The sequence below is a fragment of the Melospiza georgiana genome, chromosome 1 (assembly GCF_028018845.1).
Source record: "Melospiza georgiana isolate bMelGeo1 chromosome 1, bMelGeo1.pri, whole genome shotgun sequence".
NCBI classification, from domain to species: Eukaryota; Metazoa; Chordata; class Aves; order Passeriformes; family Passerellidae; genus Melospiza; species Melospiza georgiana.
Window position 1 is genome coordinate 143,552,871 of NC_080430.1, and position 24,432 is coordinate 143,577,302.

General features: G+C 39.9%; 1 protein-coding gene across 1 annotated transcript in view; it reads left to right on the forward strand.

The window, feature by feature from the left end:
- The window catches only part of NSMCE2 (NSE2 (MMS21) homolog, SMC5-SMC6 complex SUMO ligase), a 126,304-nt gene extending 107,346 nt beyond the window's left edge, over positions 1-18,958 (forward strand). Inside the window, 3 exon segments of the mRNA XM_058031473.1 lie at positions 14,882-14,967; positions 15,300-15,406; positions 18,543-18,958. Coding sequence (XP_057887456.1) covers positions 14,882-14,967; positions 15,300-15,406; positions 18,543-18,663 — 314 coding nt within the window. The 3' untranslated portion in view covers positions 18,664-18,958.
- Positions 18,959-24,432: the final 5,474 nt, after the last annotated feature.

Here is a 24,432-nt window from a genome sequence, read left to right on the forward strand (position 1 = left end):
AAGGTTTTAGATCAGTGTGAGCAGGGTTCTAATTAAATTCTTTCAAATAAAATTTCCCCTGTGCCTTCAAAAGCATTGTATTCTTTGTCTGAGTGTTACTTAAATTCTAAATTTTGTATGATTAACAGACTAGAAAGTTTTTTCTCAAGATTTTGGCCATAACAGCAGGATATGTGAAGAGGGATTTCCATCCTTCAGTGAGTTTAGGGACAACAAGATGTCTGTGAAACACAATTAGCAAGACTGCTGGTACTGCCCTCGTGGACCTCACTTTATAGTCAGGATTGTAATATAGAGCCAAATTCCCTAATTCAAAACTAAACCAAAATGAAAAGAGCCCTCTCCATCTGTGATTCTCTTGGAGGGGGAGAAAGTATTTCATAAGGCCCTTGGAAATTCATGCTTGTCACAAGTAAAAAGAGATAAAAGACATGTACATTCTTGGATCTTTTGCAGGGTCAGTATGCAGACAGCAGAATGCATAACTTATATGGCACATAGAAGAGTGTATATGGTCAACTCCAATGTCTGAAGTGCAGCCTCAGTTTACCAAATCCAGCCAATCAAAACAAACAAATAGTCAAAGATGTATTCGTGTTTCCAGAGTGAACTTTACTCTTGTGGAGACCTGATTAATGTGCTTGGAGACCTGTAATGAGGGAGAGCTTAATTATTCAGATTTATCAGCTTGCAGAGGTTTTGGATGATCCCACATAAGCCTGTTCATTCAGCATTCCAGAATGTGCAACCTGCGTGTTCAGCAGTGGTCGTGGTTTGTTTAAGCATGCAATTTAACCCTAAATGCCAAGATTTCCAGTAATATTTTCCATTAACTGAAGAGATCACCTCTTCTAGACAATTGAGCTTGTTTGAGAAGTTCCATTTTATATGCTGCATGAGTTATTATTAATTCTGTGTATAGTGCCATAACAGCACTGCCTGTTTACTATGTAAAGATGAGTTCCCTCCCCCAGAATCTTGCGATCCAAGATAAGTGAGAGGAGACAATGAGAAAGCCATACTAGAAGAGGAGGGTGTGGAGTAAAACAAGAGACAGATAAGATGGCAAAAAAGAACCTGACAGATAAGCAGGAGCAGGCTCTGGGAGCATTTGCCTGTGAGGACCTCCCGACTGCAGCCACACCTGGCTGTGCTGGTGCTCCACGGCATCACCCACTTCCCCTCTGCTGGGGCATCACTGCCAACCCTGGTTCTCAGCCTCACTTGTTTACTCCAAAGTGTCCCTTTGTGCCACCCCTTCATGAGACACTCTCCAGCAGAAAGGGAGCCCTGTAAAACAAATTTCCCTTCCCTCAAACTCCCCCTTCAATGACTTCTGTTGTAGAAACGCTAATCCCTGAACCAGCACTAAGATAACCCTAATAATATCTTTTTGCTGATTAAAATAAACAAAAAATGCTCCATAAGTAAAAGCTGTATACCCAGCTAATCTGTAGAAACAAACATGCTGCTTGTACACAATCAATCTCACTCCACCATCTGTTTGCTTCCCATAACTATTGCTTTGTCTTTAGTGAAGTGTTTTTTGGCTTTACTAGATAAAGTTGGTTTTAAACTTGCACAACTTTGCAGCTGGACACATAAACTTGTAGCAGTGATAATTATGAAGAAGAAAAGTGGAAGGTGCTTTTGACAGAGAAGTAAGAGTCCGTTCTAAACCGAAGTGCAACATATCCCAAAGGATACAGCAGATTTGAAAATAGCACTGAAGAGGTACAAGAAGAATGAAGGTCGGAAAGAAGAAAGACATTTTTCTTCTTTTGACAGAAATCTGGGAATAATGTACCCAGCAGCTCTTCTTTTATGAAATCTCCAGCCATCAGCATGAGCCATAGTTTCCATTTCTATCCACCGAGTAGCTTTCTGTCTGAGGAAAACTGAGCAAAATTTAATGGCTTTTATTAGTGAGATTCCCAGCAAATGCAGAGTCACTTGTGATCACAGAGAGCATATTAAGATTAGAGAGTTAAGGAAATGTCCTGCTCCTCCTTTTGAAGAGCTCTTCTGGCAGATCAACCTCTATAGTCTTTTGCAGAAAAGTAGGCTGAAGCTTTCGGTGGAAAAAATAAGAACAGAAATACTAAGCTGTTATTCTGTCCTTGACGAAATAATTCCACATCTAGGATTTAGCTAAATGTGCTGGACTAAAAGGAGCTGTTCCAAACTTGGCTTGTTTTCTACCTTTGCAATAATTCTATATATTTCATTGTTCTTGAGGTAGCTGCAGTAGTTCTCCAGCAAAGTCTTGTCAGGGAAGGTGCTTAGAGACCTATGGATGATGCCAAAGCCAGGGAAAATATGGACAATCTAGATGTTCCAGAAAGCACTTGTGGACTGCTGCAGTGCATCTTAGGTGTTCCACAGGATCAGCAGGAGAGGTACTGAAGCAACCACATATACATGCAAAGTAAATAGTTTGCTCTGCCACTGCATTAGCAAGGAAACCACTTCAAACAACTCTCTCTACCTGGGGAAAAATGTAGTAATAATAAGCAATAGCAGAAGTCTCCACTCCTTGCCCCAGAGGTTGTCTACTAATCCTTAGGAGCCTTTGCACTCTGCAGGCTTCCTTTTTCGATCCTCATTTGTCACTGCAAAAATATTTGTATGGGTCACAGGCATACTGCAATTAAAAAAAAATATTAGAGAAAAAATGTTCACCAGTGAATCCCTTTATATATGTAAACAACAAACAAGGTATGGTCTCTGAGGAAAACAGAAACTTGTTAAAGAAGCTAGAAATCCTTCCTGCTTGTGAGTTGCTGGAAGCCCATTGTGCTGATGCTTCTGAAAGGGAACTGAATGCACTTGAGAGGGTTTTCTTTTCTTTCATTTCAAAAGCATTCTCTGGTTTGAGATCTCCCCATAGCTAATTAAAACAAGAACACAGGGCAACATTAGTTATGCACCAGAGTGGGAGTCAGTTCCCAGCCCTGCCACTGACTTCCTGGGTGACCTTGGGTAAGCCTCTTGATGTTGATTTTCAAAAGATCTCTGGGGCCAAATTTTCATATTGAAGTTTGTTTTTCAAAGGAGCTCAGTATCTAGTGATTTCCATGATGTTGATTATGACCAGAATTTCAAGCAAGCTCAGCAAGAAATAGGCTGAGCTCATTTGAAAATCAGGCTCTTAATCTTTTTCTGCCTCAGTTTCCCATCTCTGACAGTGCTGGTGAAATATTTCCCTTGTCTGTCCTGATTGTTTAGACTGTAGCTCTGCAATGCCAGAATTGTCTTTTCATGAATGTATATAGTGTCTTGTACAATCTTGTTTAATCTCTATTATGGTTTTTAGGCATTGCTGTAATGATTGTTACACCAGTGTTCTGTTTTAGCAAAGAAAGAAACTGTAATCAGAAGAAAGCCTAATTATTGTGTTGCTTCTTGGATCTGGGTGAAGATCTATACTGATTTCTTTAGTTTACCTGGGAGGCTGTCATGTGGAAAGCACCAAAAGCTGTATTTAAGATCAGGATATGTGGGTGAGCTGACTTCTCTCATCCAGCAGGGACAGTTCATCTATCAGAGCAGCCGGTTAGGTCGGTTTGGCGTGATTTGATTTGTCAATAAACCTATTGACTGTCTCCTACTACCTTGTTATCCTTTAGCTGCTTACAGTCAATTGTTCAATAATTTGCTGAAGAAAATTTTCAGGCACTGAGTGGTGTGAGTTTCCATACACCTTCCTGCCTCTCTGGTTAATAATGTGATTCTGTTTGTAGTTCCTACTGCACCAGCTCTGGTTGCACTTTTCCCACACTGCTTTCATGCTCTTGCAACATCTCAGAGCAACATAACATTCTCTGTTGGCAAAGGCATAGAGTGCTTCTTCACTTCATAAGTGCTGTTTGCTTCCTGGGACCCACTACAACCCATTCCTGAAATTCCAGATCAGCATTGTCAGTGATAATCGAGCTCCTGGTTTCAAGCTCTGTGCTGTACAAGCCAGAGGCCAAATGTAGTAACCCAGGAATGTGTGATTGCAAAGACTGTCACTTCCCAAGGAACTCTGCTTACTGCTAAATGACTGCCCTTTCCACATACCTGTGGGTGTCACTAATACGGTGACTCTTCCCTGCAAGGTTTGTCATATATGGGTGGCCAGCACCTCAAGCAGCTGAAAGTTTGGAAGTGATCATTTCCTATGTTTACAAAAACAGCATGCACTTGCTGCTGTTTTCCAGATTCCCCCGTACTCCCCGGCTAGAAATAGTTATTATTCAAGTATGTGCCCTCTGAAGAGTCCTTTTGATACTTTATATTTTCCTTTACATGAAATGGGATGCTGTACCTTGATTAGCTCTGCAATGAAAAATCTAGCAGGACACCTCTAGGAAGTGTATGATCTTGGCTGTTTTTCAGTAAAAGCTGAGTGTGTTTTGTCATGGGGAGAGCTTAACTGTGCCATTTGTCTGTGACTAGAATTTTCTATTGTTCCATTTTTTAAAGAAGAGACTCCCTTTTTGGTCCTTACTAAAAGTGCCTTTCATTTTCTTGATCTAACAAATAATCTTCTAAATTGTGTTACATGTTCTAGTGTTGGCATGTATGCCATGCCAAGGTGGTATTTGATTTCAAAGAACTATTATCTGCCAGGACTGGTATCTGTAAATAAAACCTTGTAATCAGGGAAATACTATACATGGTTTGGGTTTAAGAGACCTTTAGAGATCATCTAGTTCCAACCCCTCTCCCATGGACATACTCTGCAAAATCAGGCTGCTCAAATACCTGTCCAACACTTTCAGGCATGGGGCGTTCACAGCTTCTTCTGTCCCAGTGTGTCACCACACTCCAGTAAAGAATGTCTTCCTCACACCCAATCTAATCTGTCCTCTTGCAGTTTAAAAGCTCTGCTCCTTGTCCTGTTGCTGCAGGCCCTGGTAAAAGTCTCTCTCCAACTTTCTTCTGATCCCCCTTAATATATTAATTTAGTCCTTAAAAGTTTCCCATTCCTTCCAGTTACTGAACCCAGCTCCCCCATATTATTACTAGCTCTATCCAAATGTATAGAAAAGGGGGAATTTTAAACTACCTTTACAAACCAGAAGGTGCCAGTAACACTGAGCTAACCTAAATTCTGGGTTGTAAGGCTACAATCTGCTTGATTGCTGATGTGAAAGAAGCACTGACAAAAAGGTGATTCCTTGGAGTAGCTCTTTTGTATTCAGTTTTGGTTTGCTTCTGTAATTAGTGCAGTTTGATTGTTTAATTTATATTAAACTGTTTGTTTTGAGAGATAAACCCTCAATCTTCCTCAGCATCATGTAAGGATTGTATGTGTTTCTGCAAGGGCTGAAGTGCCAACCAAATAGTGCAAGAAAAATTAACAGTTCTTAAGAGGTAAACTGTAATGTTATTCCATTCTGGTAATAAGACTAAAATAATGAGTGTAATGTTAACTCCTTTGCTGGAAAGATGAAGACTGTGCAGGATGCCCTGTGATTTAGCTGTGTGCTTGTTATCCCTATTACAAAGCACCAGTGACACTGCAACTGCTGTCCCATCAATTCACCATTAGATTCCCTTGTTCTGCTTGTCCTGCTCTGCCATTCTTGTTTCTGCTGCTGTGTGCATCTCTGCTGGGGCTGTTCAGGTCCTTTCTCTGTCCCAATTCACTCCCCTATTAAAGCTGATCTGGAGAAGAAAGTAGGCACAGAGGGACCTTGAGGCTTTAAAAGACCGTGCTAGTGTTGGACCTTGGTTAAGCCCCTCACAGTCATCCCAGCATGTTTGCCACAAAGCACAGGTGTTTCCAGATTGTTCTGTTATCTGCACCATGCAGAATGTCAAGGTGAAGTCAGAAGTGCACGTTTTGTGATATAAATGACAGTGATAGAATGATAAGAGTTTTCTGATGCATGTAGCATTAAAGAAGGTGCACTCTGCCAGTTACGCTCCTTGGCACATGAGAATCTGCAGAAAGGGATTTAAAATAAATATCAATCAGACTTAAAATTAACTACTAATTACCATCAGAAGCTACTAGGCTTCTGCAGTTATAATCCATGAGTATTTATAGCTCAGGGCTCTAGCATTAGACTTTTTTCTACTGACTGCCACTCAAGAAGCCTAATCTTACATCACAGGACAGGTTGAGAAAAATCATCTCAAACCAATGCCAACATTATGTTTGGCTGCACAAGGCCACCATGACATTGTTTTGGAGGATGCTCTATATACTGGGATTAGGAACATTTTTGTTTCTTTTAGGGAACATTTTCCTGAAGGTTTTTACAGTGAAGATTTGCTAATGCAGAATATCTTCATACACACACAGGCAATGTGTCACCCTGCTTTAATCTAAATAGAAACCATGCAGTTTTATGATGGAGCAATGGCCAATTGCTGTAAGTCCCTCTTAAAACCTCCCTAAACAACAACTCAGTTTTATTTTTTATTTTGTTTTGATATGAATTATTATTTTTTCTTTGTTTTCATGTAGCTTAGCAAAGATGTATTATTTTATAAATATGACTTACTAGAAAATTACCATGTGTTCTCCAGTGCAAGTGTTGTTGTTCTTAGAATAAACAACCAGATATTGTGCAATTACTAGAACATACTGGATTTTTTCTGTGTTTTTTGCTTTTAGTGTGGAACTGATGCATTCACTAAGAATGTATTTGGAAATCATGTGTAGCCTTAAGTTACTCAGGGGTAAGACAGTGTGGTCTAATGGGAAAGGCAATGGTGTAACACACAGGGTGCTGGTGGTTCTGGATGTACTCCTGCCCTGTGCCTCAGTTTTCCACCAATGAAATGGTCACAATCGTATAAATGACCTCTTTCTGGAGTGCTTTGTGTTCAAGAGGAGCTTTGTGTTCAAGGGTGTTAGTGCTTCTACAAATGATTTGTTGCTTAAGAAAAATTCCTCTTCTAAGGAGATTGTCAGGACTATGGATTGGTAAGCAAGGCAGGAGCAGAGCAGGAGATGCAGCCCCATGCAAGTACCCAGCCAGTGTCTGAAGCAGTGCCAGGCTATCCCAGAGGTGTTCCAGGCAGTGCAAAGCTGCAGAATTCAGAACAACTGGAATGGTGAAATTTATATGCAAAATACAGAAAAAAAATATTTCAATTAAAAAAGTTGGGAAATTAACACAACTTCTCTTTTTATACATCCTAATAATAAAGCACAAAATGCTATGGAGATATATGTAGTGCTTCACTGCACATTGAATAAAACCAAGTAAACTCATTCTGAATGTAGGTAAGAATTTTACCAAACATGTAAAATATTGAAATGCATCACTAAGGAGAAAGTTGCAAATGCTGTCTTCATTAAGACTAATTTTAAAATAAAATATAGCACCTAAAAATTTCTTTCCAGTGCTTCAACATTTATGGGGTGGAAAAAAGGGTATTTTGTTCCCACCATTTTGTTTTCACATTTTCTTATTTGTACTCATGTCTTTATTCAAGAACAGTATTTTACATCAGTCTTCTGGTAAAGCGAAGCACATCTGTTTTCCCCTCCTTTCTTTGGGTGAAAGGGGTGGTGGAGCTGGTTTCCTGTATTATAAATCTGCCCATTCTCAAAGGTGACAGATTGCTCTTTCCTGTGCTTTCCCTGCAGTTTCAGAGCTGCTGAGCCTGTGTCATTTTTGCCAATCACAAAATCAACAGGTTAGTCTTCAGGGATTAGAGCTTCATCCCTTTCATGGTATAGTTTATAGATGTTCCTACCTGTGCCCCTAACACGTGACAAACTCCACGTGTCTGTATTCACAACTCTCCTGGCACCAGGGCACATTATTCTAAGGTGTTTTCAGAGAGCTGTTTAGAATAGGAAAACAGAGAAGTCTTTGTCAAAAAGTCTTGTGAGGAGAATGTGAAGAGAGAAATTGAAATGGCAATCTGAGGGATAATTTTCTAGAGGTATGATCATTTGGTGTAGCTGGGGTTTTTCTGCCCCCTGGTTCCATCGCAGCCTGTTGGATGGACTGCAGGGACACTGCTACCTGGTCTGCTTGCCCCATCACTGCTCTTTGTGTTTTCTGTCCATTATCCTGGAACAGTTCTGTTCAGGAGCATATTCTAGCAGAATGTTCCACCTGAAAAGCCCTCACCAGTTCACCTTTTTAGAAGTAGATGTCTACAGGAACACACAAATGACATACTGAAATGGGCAAAGGGACTCCCAGCCACAGGGGTTACAAGATACATTATGTTACCTTTTGTTGACAGTTGTCATAGGCGTGATTTCGGCTTGTACAGAACACTTGCAATGGACTGTTCTGAGAAAATATGAGTTAAATTTACAGAGTAGGCCATCCAGGGACTGCTAGGGACTTCTGCAAAAATGGATGGGCCTCTCCTCCACTGTCGATACCAACAGCTGTCCTCTCACTACTCCAGCCCAGGATTAACAGTGCCTTCCTCAAGTCCAGTGTGGAAGTGGATTAGGCTAAACAGCCAAAAGGCACTCCTAGTGCAGAATAGGAGTGTCCACACTCTGAGTTAGTGCCAAGCAGTTAATGCATTCTGTATTCACACCCTCGCTTATTTTGCAACAACTTCCCTGTGTAGGCAAGCCCTACATGTTCATGTCATTTGATGGTTAGCATTGCATCAGTGACATTCCAGATTCTGACCACAATGTTAGTAATGGAAAGTGGTTCATCTTCTAATGAAATGGTAGGCTTTTTTTTTCCTGGTTGCATCTTTTGCAACTTTTTCTTTCATGTGCCTGGAGTGAATTTCTTCATTTTTTAAATGTGTGTGATATTCTTCTCATCTCTGATACATGAAATTATGCTCTCTAAGCATGGCAATTGCCTTTATAAATTAAACTGCATTAGGCAGTGTTTGCTCAGCCTTTTTTCTTCTGAAGAGCAGGAGAAAGCCCAAGTAATAAAAATGTTCTTTACATATATTTACAGTGTTTAGTAGTTTGTGTCTGAAATGTTTTTTTCCTCATAAGATATTCCAGTTTTCATGTTTTGCTCATACTGTGGCATCCTTCGTACTTGTGCTCCATTGTCCCACACCTGGCTTGCATTCATGTAGACCTAAAGTTTCCTGGTTATTTAAGCAGTGTTTATCAGTTTGGTTTATTTTCAGCAAGTGTCTGGTACTTAACCTGCTTCTAAAGTTTACATGTCATCGTGGGCGATGGTAGTTAAGATGGAAAAATAGGACCACCTTAGGTTTTCCAGAAACAGTAGCTCCTCTGAGCTTACTGATGAGCCTTCATGACATCTTTTTAGGTAATCTTCATCTCCCCCAGTAGCTTTTTCAGGCTGAGTCCAAGCAGCAGCAGTGAGGAAACTGCAGTTTAAAATGTCATCCAAGGACTTTGAAGTGTGGATTTCTCATGGTTTTTTGCAATAACAGAAGGAGCAAGAAAGCTGTCTCTCTCAAACTGTTTGAGTTGTGTGGTTTAAAATCAGAGATCTCCTTTCTGTTCTACAGACACAGTTCCCACTCAATTTCAATAGGAACAGTCTGAATTTCCCAAAACATAAAGGCAAAGTTGGTCTCTTCTCACTTTGATTAGTGTGTGAGTTGGAGATTTCACAGGGTTTTCTGGAGTTCTTGTTGTTTTTTCTTTCCCTAGGATTTGTAGTTGTATTTTATTATTAATATATTAAACAGTAAATTGTATCTAGCTGCAAGTGTCTTTAAATCTCCTTCACATACATTATTTCTGTAACATACATTATTTCTGTATATAGTTGTCCAATAACATTTCCATCAAATCACAGTTTCTCTTCTTTTGAAGGCCATTCTGGAAAACTGGCATCAAGCAGCTCTATCCAGCTGGGTAAAATGGGAACAGTATTTCCATTTAGAATGGTGTATTTTATAAGACCTGTAACTCAGTGGGACAAAGTACTGTAAAATATACAAGTGCTCTGAATTTGATGGCATTAAAGGAGTTTTTAGAGGATTGATATTTAGTGCAAGACATGATCCTTTCCTTCTTCACTATTATGTAAAGGAACTAAAAATTTGCTAATACATTAATCTAATTTGTATTTCATACTCCAGGAAAATAAGAATGGCTTATATTTACAGGATTGTCATTTTATTTTGGATGGGCCAAATGCACCTCTGTGTGCTTTTTACACAAGTATCTGTCAAACAGGGCACATACAAAGCACTTGGCAGTAAATTACCAGCAAGTTGCTTGGCCTGGGCAGGAGCAAGTAAATTTGCAATTGCAATCTGGAGCAACATGTTAGAGGCCACCTTCCTTAGATCAACTTTGTATTGCAACACCAGCAAGTAATCAAATTGTAATGTACTTCAATGCAAAGCCTAGTTTGGCTTGGTTGGCAAATTAAACTATCACATGCCTCTGGCAAAAAGCACAAAGCCTTTGAACTGTTTGACTGCAGCTGTAGCTCGCACACCTTATTTTCCCTCTTAAAAATCAAATTAAACTGTAACCTGCAGCCTCTGCAGTAATTTTCAAGGAAAATTAAACTGCTGCTAACCTTTCTAGCAAAGATAACTGTCTCTAATCAAGCTGAAAGGTCCAGGACGAAATTCCCCTCTCCAAGTTTAGACAAATTCATTGAAGGAAAACTCCAGGGCTTATTAAGTATGAAGATATTACCTCTGACTCAGGAAGTCCTTGGCCACAAATTGCTAGAGACTGGAGATTTTGCCAGGAAGGTATTACTCTCTGCTTCCCCTCTTCTTTCATTCCTACAGCATTTACTGCAGATCCATCCCTAGGGAAGGACACTGGACAGTTCTGGTCAGCTTCTCTGGACTGAAGGCTAACCCAAATTCAGAGCAGTGATGGGCATGCTGACCCACTTTCAAGCATTATCTGCTGTTCTCAGCAGTGTCAGGTCCTTCCTTTAGACTTGGCCTTGGCCTTTCCTCAGCCCAGATGTCTTCTGACTCCTGGAGCACAACTCTTGGATGTGACAATGTCCTTCACCTCCCCCACCTTTCATTATTTTCTGTGCCCTGCTGGCAGGAACACTTGGCATCTGACTTGTCCTCATAACATTCATGTTTTTCTTGGAGCTCTCAGAGATAGGATTTTTCCCAGCCTGGATGAGTTGCTGTTATTTCTATGGAGTCAGCAGTACAATAGACCCTCTTGGGAGCCAAGACCTTGTCTGTCTGGTGGCTCAGGCTTACAAAGACTCAATCCCACATGCTTAACATCATCCTTTGATTCTCAGGATTAGTGTCTGACTGTGGCAGGTGAGAAGGCAGAACAGCCCAGCACAAAAGGAAATAAATCAATTGAGTTTACATTGCAACATGTACTCACTGAGAACCAGGTTAGAGAAACAGAAATTGGGGAGAGGGCATTGCTGACACTGGGAGCAGTGAGCAGGCAGCAGTCTCTTGGTCGTAGAAATAACAATGACAGCGGAGAGGATTTTTCCTCTCATGTTTTTTAACATGTATATTATCTATGCTTAGTATAATTCACAATCCAGCAGTTAATAGCTCTGCACTATGGTTTTCCTGTTTTTAAAAGTTGGCTTAAAAGTTCTGAGTCTCTCTCAGCAGAGTACGTAAAAGCTGAGCAAAGGCATGTTAGTCACAATATTATCAAGAGATGAAAGCGATAGAGATATAAATTAATACCAGCTTTTAATTAAAATTGAATAAGTAAAAAAACCGTTGGCAGTTGCAAAATTCATTATGATGTGTTACCAAAAATAGATACCTTTATAAGAATGCAGTTTTATTACAACAGCTGTAAACATCATTGCTGAGATAGCAAGATAGAAAATGTGTTACTAATGTTCATAACATGTTTCAGTTGGCTGGAATGGAAAACTAGAAACTGTTAAGGCACTTAATATGTGATCTTTCAGACTACCAAAATAGATGTATGCACTTCTGTTACTTAAGGCAACATCTGAATTTTGGGAACAATAACTTAGTGTTTTCTGCATCTGGTTTTAATTTGCAAGGAAAACTCAATTTTATAAAAATATAACCTGACTTAGCTGAAGTATGTATGATCCAGTGTTTTTATTTCTTTTTGTAGAATAGTCAGACTTGCAATTTAGATCCTTGAAATTTTCGTACATTTAATTTGGTAAAAAAAATCCCTTTGACCTTAATGAAAACATCTTCCAATATGAGGCTACAGATACAGATCTACAGTTTAGAGCATCTTTCTGAACAGCTTAGGATGTGTGTGTCTTGTGTAATATCTGCAAAATTTACTGTCACTGAAAAAAAGTGATTTTCCTTTCTTCTCCTGTAATGTAGAACATCAAGCAATAGCAACAAATCTGTGGGTGGTTTATCTGATTTATGGTAATTTGCTATTGACATGCTTGAGGTATTACTTGCATCATCCCAGTCTTGCATATTTGTTTTTAAAAATATTAGCTGCTTATGAAAAGGAAATATTTTAAATAAGGATTCATTTGGGCTGTGATCACCTCTTGAAGCCAGGGCCCCACTCTGATAGGCTGTATACAAAATCTTTGCAAATGAAGTGCAACCTGAAGTGTTTAAGATAAGATTGCAGCAAGAGGACACTTTGAATTCAAGAAGATTAATATACCCCACCTACAAGGATTAGGTCTCAACTCATGAAATTTCAACCATTAAACATGAGGCATCTGAATCACCTCCAAAGCCAGTATGGGAAAATGTTACCCCAGCCTGGGATAATTTGCTCTTTCCAAAGCTGCCACCTGCCAATAACTCCAATATTGCTTAGCCTTGCTGTCTTAGTGGGATTTCACCCATTGCTTGGTATTTCAAAAGCTTTATTTAAAAAACCCTTTTTCCCAAAGTTGTGCAAAAATTGTGCTTTCTTCAAATACTATGTGCTTATGATAGAATAAACCATCTACATGAGCAATTAAGAATAATACATCAGAGAGTTTTTTTCTGAAAACAGATGACTAACACAAGTGCATTTCTGGTGTCCATACCATTGCAGCTTTGGTATTTATAGTTAAGTTGTCCCCACTTTTTCCTTCTGATTTGCAAGTGTTTGCCTTTGTTAGGTGGTCAGTATCTGATGAAGGTATGTTTATATTCTTGGAGATTAAAGCCTTGAAATTATGATTGACATTGGACATTTGAGCTCCTTTTCCCCCTGTTGATTGCATGAGACCTTAGTAGCAGACAGAAATATCCTTGATGAATGCCTGATTATCCTCATGATATTCACAGGAGTAGAATCATAAGATGGTTTGGGTTGGAAGGGACCTTAAAGGTCACCTTGTTCCAACCCCAATACCTGTGTTAGAGCACTGGGGTCAGAGACATTCCTAAATGCTTGGAATATTGAAATGGAAAGAAAGGCAATCTCTATTAAGGAGGAAGGTCTGGAAATAGGCCTGGCATACCAGGAGGTGCTGTGGTGGAGCAAAGGCTGCAACATCAATGCCAGGAGTCCCCAGCCAGGGCTGTGCTGGCTCCCAGGGCAGTGAGCTCTGCCCAGGCTGGGTGTGAGAGGTTTGGTTGCTCCATGGGTGATGTCTGCTGGTATCACCCGGAAGGTGATGGTATCACACAGGCATGCAGCACTGACCATAAGTTAGGAAACACTGGTCCTTAATACATGTGGCAGACTGAATACCAGGGAGGCAGAGATTGGCTGATAGTGTGCAACAGCAGCACAGGGAACCCAGGCTGAGGCACTGCAGGAGGCAAATCATGAAGTAATTCTAAACTCTCTGTGTTCACTGGTGTTTCTCACTCCTCCCTTGGGATGCAGCTCGTGCAGCTAGAAAGAAAAACGTTCTTCTTGTTTGGGACACCTTGAGGACTGCACCCCAGGGCCCTTCTCTGCCTCTGCAAAGGCATTGCAGAACTACCCCAAAGGAATGGAAAACTATGGCAGGTGTTAAGTTTGCTGTTATTACCAGATAAGATTCAAAGATAAACAAATGCATTCAACTAAAAGCCTAGATTTGCAATAAGAGAGGAGAGCTAGAAGATAAAACAACATGTATGTAATTCATTAAGGCTATATGTAGCTCTCTCTCTCTCTAAATATATTTATTTATGTATTTATTTATTTATTTATGTCTCATATGTATTTATTTTATGTCTCAGCTTTTGACTTTGGCTAACTAACTTTTGCATGAACAAAAATTGTTCATAGTTGGTGTGCCCCTGGGTGCACAGAATTGCTTATATCTTGCTTTCTTCTTCTGGTAAAGGTGGAGACCTGCAGATCCTCCAGCTCTAGATGGATTTATTCTCATTTGTCTGCCCTTTATCCCCTGGCATTGGGCCACTGGTTGTTTTCTGGGAATTGTCAGAAATTTCATTCTGCTCCTCCTCTTTAAGATTACTTCAATAACATTTCTGTTGACTGTGACACTTCTTGGCTTTTGTTTTTCACTAATTATAGTCTTATCAAAATACAACAGCATCACTTTATAAATGATGCATTATGGTACAGTACAAATTCCTTTTAAAGTGTGTACAGTATGTACAGGCTATACAGGAAGCCCATTTATGACACTCAAATACAAACTGATATTGAGGGTAGGACTGCCAGATCTGCTCCACCTCATCTTTTGTTAGGTTCTGGGACTCGTCTGTGTGTAACTGGGTTTTGGGGAACTTGAATAGTGAATACCAAAGATTTTGCATATCTTCAGACCAGCCTGCTCTCCTTCCCAGCCTTTCTTTCTGGCATTGCCTGTAAATAGCCACACACACATGCAAAGTGGTTACAATATAAAAATCCACATTTTCTAAAACACATTCCAGTACAGTATTTTTTGCAGTGTCTTGTCCGTGGAGTGGTGCTGAAACATGCTGTGGTATTTTAGATATCACTGTGAGATAGTGCTTGGCAAATGTTGGATTTTATTAGCTTATTTTAAGTATTGGCAATCTACATTAAATAAGAAACAATTTTTTTCTCTTTTTCCCATTCTACTTTCTCATAAATCAGATCATAGTAATGACACCATTGAACAAATCGATGAAGATTTAGCTGTGACTCGGAGTCAGATGAACTTTATTTGTCCCATTACACAGGTATGTATCACTGCTACAGTAATTGACAGGGAAATAGTTATTTCATATTCTTCATTGGTTTGATTATTACAAATCTGCAGTACCTATTAAACAACATTATATATAACAACAATATTATAAATTTTAAGCATTTTCAGAAAAGAGTAAAACTGCTTGGGAAGAAAACCCACGTAAGTGGGAATGTACTTTACCAAGCAGGATCTCGTCCTGTAGCGTGACTGGAATGCCATGTATGAGTGGCAATCACACTTCTGCTGTGTCACAGAAAATCTCAGAAGCAGCATTTTCGTGGGCATTAGCAGTTCCCTTAAATCCATCCTTACTGACTGTAGGTGACAATGAAGAGGCCAGTGAGGAACAAGGTCTGTGGACATATTTATGAAGAAGATGCCATTCTAGAAATGATCCAGACTCGGAAGCAGAAAAAGAAAAAAGTCCGGTAAGCTAAAAAGAATGTGTGGAAAGGCATTTGCTCTGCTGTGTAAGTGGAATTTTACTCCACTTGTTCTAGGAAATGTATTTGGATTGGAAAGGCTGCAGGAAGTAAAACTTCAGCATCTGCCCAAGTCACAGCCTCCTCATTAGTACTAGACACGTGAAGGTGCTTTTCTTTTTAATGAAAACTGTGTGTAAGGAAATATTCAGGAATTGTGTGGGAAAGTTACAGCTTCTTGTAGCTGCACAACAGAAGTAAAGCGATGACCAACAGAGAGAGACCTCAGTTTCCTATTATTTAGTTGCTGATATGTTCCCACTGCTTATGTAGCAAGCCTTAAAGTAAACAAAAAAAAATTCCTCCTTCCACCTTCTTTTGCAGTTATATTCCAATTCAGCTCAGAAATATTAAAACAGCTGAATGTTAAAGTGAGAAATATTAAACCACAACATTTTAGACAGAATAGAATTTAAGAATGAGATCAGATAGTGCAGTGCAGTTCCTACCATGATGGAGTTAAATAATTCTTTCCTTATATCACCATAATAATCTGTCACTTTTCCACATGGAACATATTTTTTTGAATGAAAAGATGTAAGAGATTAATTTTTAAACCTCAAATTCTCCACAATAAATTTGAAAATTATAATGATTTTAAGGGAAAAAAAAAAGAGAAAAAAGTAGAAAAAGAAGAGGCTTGAACACGAATGCTTTTTGGAGCAAGTGAGAGGACATATCATCTCATCATTGATTTCACCTTTGTTTTTACACCATTTATGCTAGAGCCTCCTGCTTTGGGGCTGATGACTTCATGGAAACTTACTAGTTCTGGACTTCTTAATGAATGTGCAGTTTGCTTTAGGAAGGTCTGTTGGGGACCAGCAACCTGATTTCCCTGAAGATAATGCCACAGGCAGCTTATTTCCTCCATCTGTTGCTCTGGCATTTGTGTGAGGCTCTACACAGTCCTCCATGAGGGTTACAAAGGTGGAGCTGGAGTTTTTATTCCATGCTCATTCCCTGTTACAGGAAAGCACTGCTATGAAACCAAGCATCAGTTGGAATGCCCAGCCACTATCTCAGGGTGAAGACAGCTTGAAGAACTAGATGGAAGCACCTTGCTTGTGTTACAAAATCTAGGGGGAAAGTCTGGAATGGGAATAACTGGGAATAACAACAAAACCAGCAACATGGATGGACAGAGACTTGGCTGGAAAAATGAACAGGAATTGGGTAATAGCTCTCAAGTTGGAGGAAAGTGAGTGTTCTGGAGGATAGGGAGAGGCTAAAAAGCATGTGCTCAACAGCCCAATGACAAGAATACTTTCTCTGATACTGAATTTAGGATGTATCTAAATATTTCTCTGTGTTGTTAAATCCATCAGAACAATGTCAGTTTAGGAGGAATTGTTGTAGGGGATCAAAAGTTTCTGCTCTGCTGAAAAACAGGTTCACATGACTGAATTTTATTTTACCTTTTAAGAAAGGGAAGACTAGAGAAACTCTGTAGTTAAAAAAATCATATCAGCTGTACAACACCCAGCTTTAAAAGCTCCCTTATCCTCAAACCAAAATTATTTGTGCAGTCTGAACACTGGCAGTTCTTAATACTGAGCTTTTAGCTGGCGGCCTTACCATTTTTACAGCAGTTATTCCAGTGCTAGAAAAGCACACACAGAGCAATGCCACAGCTTCACTGTAATTAAATTAAGAAGGACTCCTTGGTTTTCTCTGCCCAGTCTGACCAACCTACGGTAATTTTAAACTTTCTCATGAAAATTCAGTTAAAACCCATCATCTGCTGTGGTGGGAAGACAGGCCAGCTATTGCAGCAAGTTCCCTGTTCAGTGTTCCAGTGTGATGGCCTGGCTGCTGGGCTGTGCCCCTGCCAGGGATATTCCTGTGGGATCAGGTGTCGTGGCAGAGCAGGGCAGGATCCTCGCTAGCCTGGCTCTGCAGTCGGAGCTGCTGCTCACTCTGCAGACACACAGTGGCTGTTTCCTCACAAGCACTTCCCAGCTGGAATCCACAGGATGCCTTCAGTGCCCTTGGCAGTGCAGTGCCTGCCTGCCAGCCCTTCAGCTGACGTACACACAGCCCGTGCTGACAGACCTGTCACACACTCCTTGAGGCAGCTCTTACGTCTCTTGCTTTGCTCACTATTTTCCACTGCCTGGAAGGACATACTAATACTTTATGCTTACAGGAAATGTGGAAAGCTTTCTGAGCCCTTGTTATTCATTAATCTGGCAAGCTATTGCTGTATTAAGGTGATAAATGGGAAAACTGAGGCACAGAGCAATTAAATGACTGATCTATGACAAACACTGTAACCTGTGGACGAATCTGGAGTAAAAGTTATGAGTACTGAGTGTAAATACGTTCAGCACCTCAGACAAACGTTCCTCTTCAGAGAGGAAAAAATTCAGGAAAAGTGCTACTTCTTACTATAGATACCATCTGTGTATGTTTGGGCTGCCACCAAAGGAAAATGACCTTTGTCCCTGAATATCTTTTACCCTGCTGTCTTTATCTGGCTGTTTCAAGTAGTTGTAAGACATTTTGTATTTGATTATCATCTAGAGGCTGTTAATTTGGCCCCATTTCTCCTTTCTGAGCTTTCACAGCTCATAAAAAGTCAGGTTGATTTTTACACCAACTAGATAGTACACTGATTCACCAGTCAGTCATGGCAAGACTCACTCCCTTTTGGTTCCCTGGAAAATAATTTCCCTACTTATCTGCCAGTAAAGATTATACTGCTCCACTGCAGTTTAGTGAGGTAAGCAGTATCTACCTGCAGTTTTTAGAGGACTGCAGAGAGAGAAAGCAACACAGAAAGGTGTCCATGCAGTGCTGATATCATTGCTGATGAAGGCAGCTTGTGTGCTTGCAGCAAGAGAGTGATTACAGGTGAAAGTCTCCATCTCTCACTGTGCACCTTCTTTCCTTCCTTCAGCTGCTGATTCTCACCAGTTGGGATAGATTTATTTTTTCCCACATAGAGCTGGTGAAGAGGACAAGAGGTAACAAGGAACTGAGAGAAAGAATAAAAAAAAAATCTAGCAGATGTTATGCAAAAGCCCATATCTGTCAAATACAATTCTTCTTAATGGAGTCTCTCTTTTCTTTTTAACAGATGCCCTAAAATGGGCTGTAGCCATGTTGATGTAAAAGGATCAGATCTTGTACCAGATGAAATACTTAAAAGACTGATTGACAGTCAGAAAAAACAAAGCTGGTCAAGCCTGGACACGTGAGCTGGATATGCTACTGCCACAAAGAAAATTTGTTATTAAAGGTCCTGTGAGATAAGTTGCTGATTCTAAATAGGTTGTATAACTGATTGTTATGTGTTAAGTGTTTCATTTATAGGTAAATCATTGTTAAATGTTTCATTTATAGCCAAAGTTGAAGGTCTCTGCTGTAACTGAAAGCATTTTTTGAAGTCAGGAATATAAGGAAGTCCAGTTAAACTTGTTTGGGTTTTTTCTACCTTCCTGAATTTCTAAAAGCTTGCATTTGGTAAATAAAGTATGTTTTGCAGCATTTAAACTTCCTTTTCAGTGTGCTAGTTTCTTCAACATATTAGAGATGCAGATCCTGCCAGCATTAATGAGTGCTTTGCTCTGTGTTGCAGATAGTTCTGTCACTGTCTCTGTAACTACTGGGCATGGTTGGAGTAGGGCACTGTGACCAAGGATTTTCAGTGCTTGGGACCATGCCCATGTTGTAACACAAACCTTGGAGATGAATTTGCAGAAAGTGTTGCACACTTATACCTTGTTTGTGGCCACAGAGAACAACCACTCAGCTTTGAGGATTTGGCCTTGTTTTTTTATAATTTTGAACTCTCTGCCCTGACTTAGGCTTTTATTTTGATATTCAGAAGCATTTAATTCAGGCTTTTTTCATTTGGGAGTCCCAGAAGGCTTTACCTTAATGTTGTAGGCTAGAAGACTACAATTATTTACAGAAGTATTCCAATAACCAAATTTCAGATAGTACAAATATATTGTAACCATATGCCTTGGATTGAAAAACAGTTAAATATTTTTATAATCTTCAGATATCTATGCTTTTGGGCACAGATCCAGAAAAGAACTTAAACTTTGTGACACTATTTATTGCCTAAATTGATCTGAACACATCAGGCAGGTAAGGCATATATATACATGAATTAGAAATAGCCATAGGTAAAAGAAGCTGCCTTGGCAGTCAGATGACAATTATCTCTTGGCATATGTAAGCAGAAAATACAGGTTTCTTTGTGCTTTGGGATCCTTAGTGGGCTAGATGGTGTTTTCCTATGTAATTTTTCTGAATTTACAATCTGACATTTAATGTAAAATGTAGCTGAGGTACCCATGTACGAAGGTTTCCACTCTGGGTTACTGTTTGCTAATAGCTCTCCTTTCATAGACCATTATTAACCCCAATTGCACTTAAGAGCACAAACCACTTCAAGCTGAAAATTGTTATTTTGTAATTGAAGAATATTAATCTGCAAGCTGATTTCATAGCTGAAAAAGAGAACTGAACCATTATTGCTTGCACTGGGCTTTTGTGTTCAAAACACTTCATGGGAATTGGCTGGCTAATTTTCATTATGTGGTCTAACCCTGAGGTCCATCCTTCCCCAGCTCTGCAGTGAGCGTGGGTGCTTCTGCCATGGAAGCCCAGCTGAAACAGCTGAAAGGGACTGGGGGGTGGTGGAGCAGTATGTACCTGTTTGTATTTTTGTGTGTAAAATCTGGTCCCTTTTAAAATACCTCAGGCCTCAAACCTGTAGTTTTTAAGGCAGGTCACCCTTTTTCAGTTAAATACCACAAGGGAGGATGTTAACAATAGCATTTTTCAAAAAAAAAACAGGGAGGGGGAGGGAATGTCCTTTTTGTTTCATCTTTAAGATTGTGGCTAAATTTATTCTTGAACCATTACTAAGCAGAATATCAGAAACAGAAACTTGCATTGGTTAAATAAGCTCTGCAGTTTCTGGCAGAAGTGCATTAAGATTGTCCTCTTGGATCTGATTCAATCCCTAGTGATAACCAGCCTCCCAAGTTTTCAGATGCAAAGATGTACATACATTTTCCATGGCCACAAGTGCTGCACCTCAAATTTAGTTTGTGTTGGTGTTTGAGTGTGCCTTCCAATAACACATAACATTATAAATGGAAAATTATACCCAGATTCCTACCAACAAACTGGTGGCAGCAGGTTTGGTTTGCTACCTGTGGCATTTGTACCAGTATAGCCTTGGATTGCTGCAGTTCCTGATACGGTTCATTGCCCTCATGTTCCAGTGAGTAATGCTGTGAGGGAGATTGCTGTCTTGGTTACACCTTGTTGTCCTACGTGAAAAAGAGACTTGACCCATCAGAGTGCTGCACTCAGCCTCTGTTAGCCAATCCACAGGGAATAAAATAAGGTGGACTGCCTGCTTAAGATGATGCAGCTGGGAGACAAAAACCAAACAAATCTGAAGCTACACTTTAAATGAAAAGAACAAATAGTCAAACAGTCACTTATGGCCACTCCAAGAGGAAAGGTATTTTTGGATGTTCATATTCCTGCTTCAAAGTACATCATCTTCCTTCTCTCCTTTGCTAGCCTGAGACAGGCAGTGTCAGTGAATCAGAGAAGCTGAACAGTAAGTGAAGTTCTGAAATCCTTCTTGGTTTCACCTGAAAGAGATGGCATCACTGGCCTGCCTAGCTTTAATAACAATCACATCTGAGGTGAATAGGCATGTGTATTTAAATAGAGGTAGGTTTCTTTCTTTTATTAGCAGAGATGCCTCTTTTAAAATATGACCATGTTATCCAGGAAAAGACAGATACTTGTTCACTTGTTGCTGGTGAGAGTACTTGAGTCCCATTAGAATCAGTGATGCACCACACAGATTCAAGTGCTAGAATAAACTGCCTGTGTTTACTGATATCAATGAAGTTTTCACCAAAATGTTTGGCATTTCTGAATTTAAACTATATCATAGCACCCAAGGAATCCTAGAGTGATGAATGGTATTTTTTTTTTCTTTGAACTTGGAACTTGAGCCATCCTGCTGATTTTGTCATGGCCGGTTCTCTTCTGTTGGTTCTTACAAGTAATTTTCCTCCTTAAATTGAAAGATTCCAGGGTTGGCCATCAGCATCCATTGCAGCTGGCTCTTCTCTTAACTAGGTAGATGGACAGAGTGACCGTGGCAGCTGGGGAAGGCTTCTGTGCCTGTCAGCTCACCTGGTGCAAGATACAAACCACTACTGATTCACTCGGGTGGCTGCACTTAATGGCAGCTCTTTCCTCTTTCATTTGCAAAGTTCAGAGTTTGTTGTGCCGTTGTGATCTCTCTGTTCCCACATGTCCCACATTTCCCCTAAACTCTACTCTGGGAAGAAGTAGCTTGAAAGAGTTAAAGAATAAAAATAAGTGCCTGTGATGAATAAGCTGTATGATCTGTATGATTCACATAGTGGAAACTCAACAGCAGTTAAACCTTCAAATCTTAATCTGCTTTGGCTATAAGATATCATATGTAAACAGGCATATGTTAACAGTTCACAGGGTAATTTGTGTCTCATTGTCTGACGTCAGAAATTTTGCAATGATATTTTTTAAAAGAAATTCAGAGGTCAGGTGTTTGTTTTTTATTTTCTTTTTCCCATAAGATGTGCTTTACAAATGCAGCAAATCTCAGGGTAGCTGAGAAGGATCTGTCACTGAAAACTGGTGAGAATCTGTCTCTGCTAGAGAAGTTCCACGTAGTATTTTGAAGGTTTAAAGAAGTGTCTAGGCAAATAGTGAATTAAAGACAAGAGAGATCCACGTACAACAGCTTTCAGTGGTACCCTGAGGCACAAGCCATTAACACTTGCTCACTTAAGCTTGCTCTCTCACTTGAACAGATTCTTCCTGTGAATTCTCCATTTTACAACTAGAGAGTCTGAAGTTTTCAAATCAGTGAAGCCATGACGAATAAAGATAAAAACTAATCAGGCAGGCATCTCATGGAAGATTTAGCACACTTGTGCTAAAAGGAGTGCACATACCTCTGAATCAAGGACATATTCATCATTACTGCTCTGGAGCAGTGATCTTATTCATTCTAGAAGAATCAAAAAGACTAAGTCAGTGCTCCCTTGAGAAATACCCGGAGCAAAAGCAGGGGCTGCAGGAAGTGATACTGATGACTCAACAGCCAAGGCCAACACACTGCCTTATTTTAGACAATGTCCTCTTGGATACTCATGTTTCCTCATGAGTGGCTGATGACAAAGGTCTTACCTACCTGTGGTCACAAGTACCTCATGACATTTTTCTCAAGAATAGCTCCAGTACTGTGGCCAGAACTAGCTTAGAATTCACTGTGCAACTTTATTAAGTTTCACTGCCATTTCAAGTGAATCTTAATCCTCACCTTCCCTAAAAATCTTCATGTATGGATCCTGCTGTGTCTGTTAACTAAACATTTGCCTAATGGATAGTGCTTTATTATACAGTGAAGAAGATGCATTTAGAAAAAACTTCCTGGAATGGAAAATGTAAGAATATCCCAAGGACAGGTCTTCCTTTCTGTTACTACAGCCAAAGCCTTAAGCTGATGGCTCCTCACTACAGGTACTGATGGCAAATTCCAAGTCTTCCATAAATAATAATTTATTTGCTGGTCATAAAGTACTTATTGTTAATATATAATATTTCAAACACCTGATGTGGTCACAGAATGCTCAGAGGAGAATCCTGTGTGTAGGTGCCAGCAGATTCTAGGCTCCCAGCCAGTAACTATAAAGAGCAAAAACATTGGATTGATTGTTAAGCAAATAAAATTCTGAAATGGGTGTACATCATCCAGTAGATACCCATGTATGTGCTTAGCCTCTTGATGCATGAATAATCACAGTGACTTGACAGGACTGCAGCAGTGTGCAGAAAACACTGTGTGTTTCATCATTTCAAAGCACTGCAGAAAAGGCTGTGGTGGGCTGAGAAGAGAGCCTGCCTCTCTTGCTTGTTCTGATGTTAGTCCAGACCCAAAGACAGAGCCTGAAAGCACGCACATGAATTGAATTGCATGGGAAGCTTACCAAAGGAAGTGTTTGCTTGTAAACTCAGTATGAATAGGATCTTCTCTGACCGCAAGGGAAACGGAGACACTCATTCACTGTCCCCTTGTGCAATCCACTTCTGAAGTAAAAACAGGATTTGAGGTCTAAAACCTGAACCTTCACACGTCTTCCAGGCAACAGAAGAAGCCTTCATGCTCTCCAGTTAGCAAAGGAACAAAGTCAGGAGGTGCTGCTCATAAGACTCCTTGGATTTGTTAACAACAGGCTTATCAAAAGGGAATCATTGAGACTTCTGAGCTACAGCAGCCCTGAGAGCAGCTTTTGTGTGGGCTTGAGGGGAGACATCTGAGCACCATTACACTGCACTGCTTTTGATGTCACTACGTGCTCGTCATGTGTTTTATATCTCAGCGGTGAATCTGCCGCCAAGTTCCACAGTGTCTGAGGATGGCTGTGGGTTATCACAGATGCTGCTCTGCTATAAAAAACATCACTTTTAGTTCTTTATCACCTGGCCATACGACTACTCTTTGAGGCCCATCTGTGCAGGGTAATTCTGTACACCATTAGATTATAGATGACATGCTGGTTTTAGATTGTTGGCTTTCAATCTGGCAGTAGTTTAATTTTCATTACATGGCTTGAGATAACTTTAAAAATAAAGATACTGATTTTTCATCGTTTACCAATAGTTTAATATTAGCCAAAATATTTGTGTTCCTTGCCTTTCTCATCCAGTAACTAAAATAAAGACCTTTTCATTTTTTTCTGTGGCAAGCAGCCAGTTTATTTATAAGTGCCCTAATCTAATAGAGATTTATTCAGTGTGTCCCATGAGACATACTGTCAAAGTTACCAGACCTGTCCCAAGCACTTGGGAAGTGGGGAGATGGTTACACAATTCTCATTGCCTCTGGCTGCTCTAGTTATAGAGATAAAGGGTCAGAGAACTGGAGCAAC